Consider the following 8,356-nt stretch of genomic DNA (forward strand, 5'->3'; position numbering starts at 1 on the left):
ACACACACACACACACCCATAGCTATACTAACAGACATATACACCCACATCCACTCGCCCAGACACGTGCTCACACATGAGCCCCTGCATGGGGCCCCCCTATGGCAGCTGAGACGAGCCTGCCACTCTCACTATTTCCACATATGCTGCCCCATGACTTGAGGCTTTGTGAGTTTCTCATGCAGGGATTATTCCTAGCTGCCATGTGTGAAGTAAGGGACTGTAAATTAGCATTTGACAGATATGTGCTCCAGAGGTCCAGTGCTGATATTTTGTGCCATTACTTGGCTAATATGGTGCCAGAAAACAAGCTCCTGGAGCACAGAGCACTGTAGCTCCTCACTGAAAGTGTGGATACAAATAAAAACCAATATCTGACTTTTAATAATAGGCCATCTCCCAAATACCAGTGTAATGCCAGTGCATAGATATATGAGGTGTCATGTTCTCAGTGTGAGGTGTTGCAGCTGAGAACATAGACGGTGCAGTCTGGGCACGTCTAACGCTCACCTCGGCTAATCGGAAAGCCTTATTTTAGAAGTGTGACATCCTGTCTATGCTGTGTAATCCACACCGGATCATAAAGGGGCTGGACTGCACAGTGCAAGGATGTATACACACACACACACATTTGTGTGCGTCTTTGAAGTTAGCCCAAGTCTATCGTATCGTCTGCTAGAAGTCAATGGCTTATCAGGAGCGCACTGTCAAGTTTCCAATAAAAGTGTCTCACTCACCCCTTGGTCAGGGTCTCGGTGTATGTATATAAATGTGTGGGTCTATTGGAGGAGGATTTCTCACGTTTTCATGTCACACACTCTCAGCCACTAACCCACATTTGATAATGTTTAATACCAGTGACCCACATAAGAAGTTATCATACACCTCTAATAATTCATTTCAGGTGAATCAAATTGTAGTGAAATTACACCACTTCTCATTTTTGCACTAAATCACCTGACACATGCCCAAGGGCCCCTGAGAACCAGAGCCACAGACATCACCAAGCCGCTTTTATAAAACAGGAATTCCCACCCTGGCTGTCTGTTTGCCTCATGTCTCACAGTCCCACTGTTCAGTAATCTAGACATGCAGATTTCTCCCAGTCCCCACCGCTGAGCCCCACAAGCTCAGCTGCCAATTTCTGACCCCCTGACGCTCTCCTCCGTCCAAGATTACCGGGGCCGGATCTCACCGCGGCGTTGGCAACCGGTAATCCACGAGAGGAGGACTGGCACGTGGCACAGAGACTTTGCCCAGAAGCAACACAGTGTGTGCGTCTGTGTGTGTATAATGATCAGCCACTCTCTGAGCTGAACTGCAGGCACTAGCCTCTTGCCTCTAGTCTCGCTTTGCTGCCCCGATATGTAGGACATATCTCTTCATCTCTACATAACCCACAAACCTACCAGCCACAGCCACGACTCCTCTGTACTACTGTAGTCCCTGTCTTTTTTATTACATATAACACCCCCAACTCTTTTAACCATAAAATGCACTGGTCAATAACAATTGAGCACACCTTTTGCTTGAATGGACCTAGTAAATATTATTATTTTTATTAAAAAATCTGAATGTTTTCCAGTTTTAGCTACAGTGCAGTGAATCCTACACATTGTAAAGGGCATGACCAGTGATAGAACTTGTCTTGGGTTGTGATTTCTTGAGTGTAGTCAGTTTGTTGCACCACCACTTCGATCCAGACTGAAATATTCCAACAATGATTGTATCAAATTTTGTAATTAAGGTACCCAGGGGATAAATCCTTGTGAATTTTTATAAATCAGCAATATTATCTTATTTGTTGCCTGGACTGGCATATTTCAGCTACTCTACCATGACTTTTTCTTGCGTCTGTATGCCATGTCTGGTGTGTGCTCCAGACATCAATTGACATGCATCAAGTGACGGATTGTACTTTAGTCTTTTTATAGAAGCTAAGCCTGATAATATCAAACTAACACAAAATACCACAAGACAAGAATGTGCTGGATGCAAAAAAAATGACATTTCTAAGAGCTTCAACAATAAATCAGGTGTGTAATCTTTGGACATATGAAAACAAAAATTTGTTAGAAAATATAAAATGTGAGAAACTAATAAAGAACAGAGATGAAATAAAAGGTCATATTAATATTCTATACAAAGTAGTGGATGCAAATGCCTCCTGAGTATTTGTAGAAAAATAGCTCTTCAAACTAGGTCTAATCTACCTTCTATTTCAAATGAAACCATAAATCAAGTCAAAAATCCATAGATGTCATTTCCACATTTGAAGCAACTCCTCTCAGGAACCAAAAATATAATAGAGACACAAGCCTTAAGAAATAGACTTCTCTTACAGCATGACATTTCTAGAGGTGTACTGCCAGCACAGACAGAAAAGAACATTCTTGGTCATGGCAGCACTCTGATGTTATTAAGCAAAGTCAGGGAAAGTCACAGAGTTGTGCATCAGGGCCGTGGTGGATCGAGGACAGCTGTCGCATCGGCAGACCTCAGTGGTATTCGTTCGTCTAGCCATGCTACTTTCCTGTGAGAGCAGCTCTGATTACACAGACATGTGGCATAGCATGACACACTGCCAGCATGGTCGAGAGAGGCAGTGAGAGAGAGAGAGAGAGAGAGCATCTAACCCCATTACAAATGACCACCTGTTGACACTAGGAGTGTGTGTTTGAGTGTGTGGCGGAGGCGGCGGCTTGTTCTGCCCACTCCCACACACTGCAGCAGTTTTCTGGATGAATGATGTAGATTCCTGAGGGAGATCCTCACAGACAGAAAATAGGAGCGAGAGAGAGAACTATATGAGTGAATATATCTCCTATCTGTCCTAGCAATATCTGTGGTTTGACAGAGCCAGTCCAGATCCGCATGTGTGACCTCTACTTCAACACATGAACCCTAAACACGCACACACATACATGTAGGATAATTACACAATGAAACTGGGTTTTTTCCAGCAGTCAGTAAGAATCATGTAGCTTTCCTCCACATGTTCCCCTCTGCCAAATCACTTCTAGCAATTGAAAAAGATTTGTTTTAAAGGATGTGTTTTTGTAGGCCCATTTATTATTATATACTTCCCAAAGTTTCACATGTGTGGTAGGCTCCTTTCTAAACAATGTAGCTGGTGTGGTGAGGTGTCATTATCCCCTTAAAAACTAGTTTTTATTTTATTTTTATTTATATTTTGCTTTACATGCCCACACAGGACCCATACAAAGTAGCAGAATGTCTACTCAGTAGGATTTAAAGTTGGATAATTCATTTCCTGCTGTCTTCATTAGCTGTGTTATCTGTCTTCCACCAGCTTTGGCTATATGTAACGGATCTTAAATTAGACTCCAGGTAGCATTAAAAATATGTTAGATTTTTATTTCTGGAAAGCTACACACACTCTGTTCAATCAGAAATACATCCCAATTGCTCTTTGTGTGTGTGTGTGTGGCAGCTAGTGACAGCCACAGCTTGGAGAGGCTGAGGTCATAGCCACAAAGCCAGTCTAACGGGCGGACGGGGGGGTTGGAAACAAACCCCTACTTGTCTGTCTGTATGGGTGTATCTGTGTGTGATAGAGAGATATATACACACACACACTGCCCCAGTCCACGGGCAAAAACACCTAGCTGTACTGGATTCTGAAGTGTGTGACACATGACATAGGACTGGAGTGTGTTGGTGTGTGTGTGTGTGTGTTGTGTTGTGGTGAGAGAGAGAGAGAGAGAGTGCGTAGGAGTGCAGTTTGGTAACCCAGAAGCAACTTCCTCAGCCTTAGAAAGACACACATATACACACAAAGTCAACACCACACCTTCATTAAATACACTCACACTTCCAGCTATCAGACACATCTGCTGGCACTCCCCTATCAGGCATCCTTACACACACACACACACTCTCAGTTATTGGTCTGTCTGACACTATTGGGTGCATTTTCAGTTCACTGACATTTAGTGTGACAGCCCTTAGCCAGCTGCCAAGCGGGTGACCCGTGGTGCATTTATATCACGTGGGAAAAATAATCGACTTTAATGTTGTTTTCATTTTCAAACCTGTTTGCTGACTGAACGTAGTACTGACCATGAGCTCATATGAGCACATACAAGACAATATTAAAGCCAGATTTCACTTGTTTAAGCTATTTTGATTATTTAAAACTTAAAACAAATGTCCTTCTGTTCCAGGTTTCTGATCCCATCCCGATCAAAAAGTCCAAACATGAAGACTTCCCGTCGCAATCCCCGCTGGCTGACAAAGAGAAGCAGCACGACTGGCTACAGTCCCTGTCCGCCTCCAACAAGGTTGGTGTCGCTGAGCTCAGGAAGGAGATGATGATGATGATGATGATCATAATGATGCACAGTGCATGAGATGAGATGTCATGTAATATTATACAGAGGTTTTCGGATGAGGGTAGCGCTTAAATTTAGATTTGGCAAGCCACGCTAACAGAGGGGGTAACCGTAGATGCCACGAGCCCCGTGGATTCACTTACTGAGATGGAGCGAAGTTTGAGAGAGCAGTGTAACAGAATATAAGCAAAATATAATGACGGATGTCCCCTGTGTGGATCAATATTCCTTAAAAAACCTGCCATGGAGATATGGTTAAAATGGAGGTATACTTAGAAAGTCTTCAACAATGAATCTTCATGCTGACTGCTCTCCAGTCACATAACACATTCATCTCTGTAGCACACCCTTTTAATCAATGCACTGGTCTACAGGAAAAGAAATACAAGCAGTCACTGCAACCTAAAGCACTTTGTAACGGTAATAATATTATACCACACCATTAATAATTCTAATCAGAAATAAAGCTCTGATGTATTCTGTCTAAAGCTGCATGATTTGGATATCCCATAATTCCTTGTAAACCCCACTTTCCTGGACAAAATCCAAGGTCAAAGACAGCTTTCACAACAAACTATTTGAGGAAACATCTGTAGTGACTTTAAGGCAGTGGTTCCCAAACGGTGTGACAGTACAGACAATACAATATGCAATATTCAACTATTTTAATTTACTGTAGCAGTACTTTGTATACTGTTTGTAGTTCAATTACCTCATTTTTAAAAAACCTATTGAAGACCTTCTTTTAGACAACATTTAAGATTTCAGAAATATTGCTCCTTTTGTTGAATGAAAAATGAACTTGTAGAATAACATGTTGATGTATCTCAAAGTAAAGTAATGCGTGAACTCAGATATCATATCAGCATTAGCATCTAAAGGTTTAACGATATCTGTACACCAAAATGGAGCAACTGGCTGTATCACTTGTGATTTAAATATTATTGCTGTCTTTTTTTCAGGGGCTTAACTGCATTCAGCCCAGGCAGAGGCCCTCAGCTTTCAGACCCTGGTCCCCCCACATCTCTGCTGGTGAGAAGGAGCCTTCCAGTCACCCCCTTGCCCTCCTGAGAGACAGGTGAGCCCAACACAGACACTCTCACAAAACAGCACCCAACTGACAAAAAATAAATAAAAACAACAAAATATCTTTAACAGCAAGAGATAACAGCCATTTTGTTTAGCTGGATATGATGAGCTCCCAGCATGCTCTTTCACTTGTCTGGGTGGGCTGGTGTCAAAGGGGTCAAGTCTGACTGTACCACAGCCTCCCACACTCCACCATTCGCACACATTTGACACACACTCATACTGTGGGCACACACTTGGCATGGTGATGCCAGTGCAGGCTGCACCATATCACAGTTGATCTGGCCCAGTTTCTCATAAAGTGGGAGGAAAGAGCTGCAGGCACTTTATTTGAATGTTCTCTACCCTGGTCGGCATAGGCTGTTCAAATTGGATCATACAATATGGTGCTGGCTTTGTTTACTTGCATGCAGAATGCAGCTCTTGTTAATCTGAAAAAAAAACTGTCTGGTTTCCTCTTAGCTTCTACAACTACAAGAGCCTAGAGAAAGCCGTGGCCCCCAATGTTGCCCTCACACCGTTGCCCCTGGGGAAGGTGAGTCCCATGTCCCCTTCGGTACCAAGCACCTCCCACCCAAGCGGAGGTGAACCACCAGGTGAGAGCACCAACGCTAACTCCAGGCCTCGCAAGAGAAGGGCCACAGGGGAGCTTCCGCCCCCGGCGCCAGAGGCCCCCTGCCCTGTATCCTCAGCTGCCATCAAGCTGCCCCCACCGCCTCAGGACGACAAAGACTCTGAGGTGGAGATTGAAGTGGAGAGCCGTGACGAATGTAAGCAAAGAACTCAAAGTGCCAGCAACTAGATATGTGCAGACTGTTTGTTATGGGGCTAGCTAAATTTAGCCCTGATTCCACAGCTTTTCCACAATCCTCACCCTTTCTTGTGTCTCTGGTCTCTCCCAACAGTCACTTCTTCCCTGTCCTCCCTGTCGTCGCCATCTTTCACTTCGTCCAGCAGCTCAGCCAAGGACTTGAGCTCGCCAAGTGCCCAAGGGTCCATCTGCACTGTCACGTCAGCCGAGGGCACTGCCCCTGTAGCGGCACCCGTCGCGGCCCCCGTGACCCCACCAGAGCTGGGGCTAGAGTCGGAGCTGGAGAGCTTGAGGCAGGCGCTGGACAGCGGGCTCGACTCAAAAGAGTCAAAGGAGAAATTTTTGCATGAGATTGTTAAGATGAGAGTGAAGCAGGAGGAGAAGTTGGGATCTGCTCTGCAAGCCAAACGCAGCCTTCAGCAGGTAAGCTTCCATTCATATCACTGTAAGAATAGTATGACGTGTTCGGAAACATGCTTGTTTGTCACCTTTCCCTTCGTTGAATGAGAACAATACAGAGATAGGTCCAAGATGTGTTTAGTCCGGCTTAGCACAAAGACTGGAAGCAGAGGGAACCTGCTAGACCAGCTTCATTAGGAGTTTCCAACAACAGCTTCCAACAACTCTAAAGCCAACACACAGAGTTGTTGACTTTGGAACTTGCACTCAATTTGACCTTCAGTTGACTGGTCTGACATTTGACCTGACTTAAGACTTGGATGGAAAATGTTTTAAAGTTTTACATTTTGTAGAATCCTGGATCTGCAGAAATCCCTGCATATAAAGGACTTAGCCATGCACTTGAGGCTTGATCTGACTTCAGACTTTGCTGGAACTTGCCTTGACTGACTCGAGATATGACTTGGAGTTATCTTAATTCATTTTGACTTTTCTTATGACTAGCCTTGATTGATTTTGGACTTTGTTAGGACTTGTCTCGATATACTAGACCTGACTTGTAATTTACTTGATTAACTTGTGACTTGACTTGAACTTATGCCGATTTACCTGACCACCTGGGTTGGACTTGTCTTGATTAACCTCATCCTTGGCTTGTAAGAAGTTTTTAAAAAGCTTTGTCAGAGACATTTTAAAGGGGATTTGGAAGGCATTTTCAATCATTATACCACATATAGGAGCAGACAATAGCTAAACCAGCCTCTGTGTGATCCAAGGCTACCAACCAGTCAGAGGTGCCAGTGTAACTCTATATATAGAAGCTGTGATTGTCTGTTTGACAAATAATTGAACAGCACACATCAGAGTTATACAAACAATGACTTATGAATTATGTTTCCTTTGTTGCCCATAGCAGCAGCCTGATATCACTGGATTGCCATTAGTACTCATATCTACAGCCCTGGTGATTAAGGATTTCTATTCTCACACTGATATGCTATATTTACATAATATATGATTTTATTCAAGCAGATGCAACATAATGATGCATCACTGTCGACTTAGACAAAGGGATTTCCCAGCCCTAGCTGCCTTTCACAACTCATACGAGGCCCTACGTTCTTGAAATCAGACTTTCAAAGTTGACACACTGAGCCAATGCATCAAATTGCAGAAGTGGATTAGAAATCATTATCACAGTCCGCAAAGCAAGTTGGCAAGTGATAACAATGAGAGCGGATGTTGCTGCAAAGGGAAAGGCCAGACTTCCATTTTTATTTTTGGTCTTGGACAGAGAACAAAAAAAATGCAGACGAAGGAGTCTGTGTGGGTGAGCTACACAAAATGCATCCTGAGCGAGGAACAGCAACTCCAGCGACAGCATTCCACTTTCACTTTCCATCTGGGGATTAGAGGAGCACAATTCCAACCATCCTACAAGCTAAATGAATGCTGGCCTCACTGTAAATTAACCCACTAGTGTAATTCTGGCTGGTTTTAGTTGAACTAACCCTCATCCTAATCCTGCTGCTAGTGAAAGAGTTGTTATGTAAAGCCTCTGTAGAGTAAAGGGTGTGAGGTGGATTGTTTCTTTTCACTCTTTTTGTAGGAACCAACAAAGCTTGATGACAGACATGTTTGTCCCAACTGCTATGTTCCCATGAGCATGCTAAGGGCGTGTTACCACAACACACACACACAC

General features: G+C 43.7%; 1 protein-coding gene across 1 annotated transcript in view; it reads left to right on the forward strand.

Annotated features, from left to right (window-relative positions):
• The window catches only part of skia (v-ski avian sarcoma viral oncogene homolog a), a gene marked incomplete in the record, with an annotated part of 69,773 nt that overhangs the window by 55,620 nt on the left and 5,797 nt on the right, over window positions 1-8,356 (forward strand). The window contains 4 exon segments of the mRNA XM_035656199.1: window positions 4,188-4,304; window positions 5,318-5,433; window positions 5,907-6,214; window positions 6,350-6,678. Coding sequence (XP_035512092.1) covers window positions 4,188-4,304; window positions 5,318-5,433; window positions 5,907-6,214; window positions 6,350-6,678 — 870 coding nt within the window.

This window comes from Morone saxatilis, unplaced genomic scaffold, assembly GCF_004916995.1.
Source record: "Morone saxatilis isolate NCDOM2014 unplaced genomic scaffold, NCSU_SB_2.0 Contig15, whole genome shotgun sequence".
Lineage (NCBI taxonomy): Eukaryota > Metazoa > Chordata > Actinopteri > Moronidae > Morone > Morone saxatilis.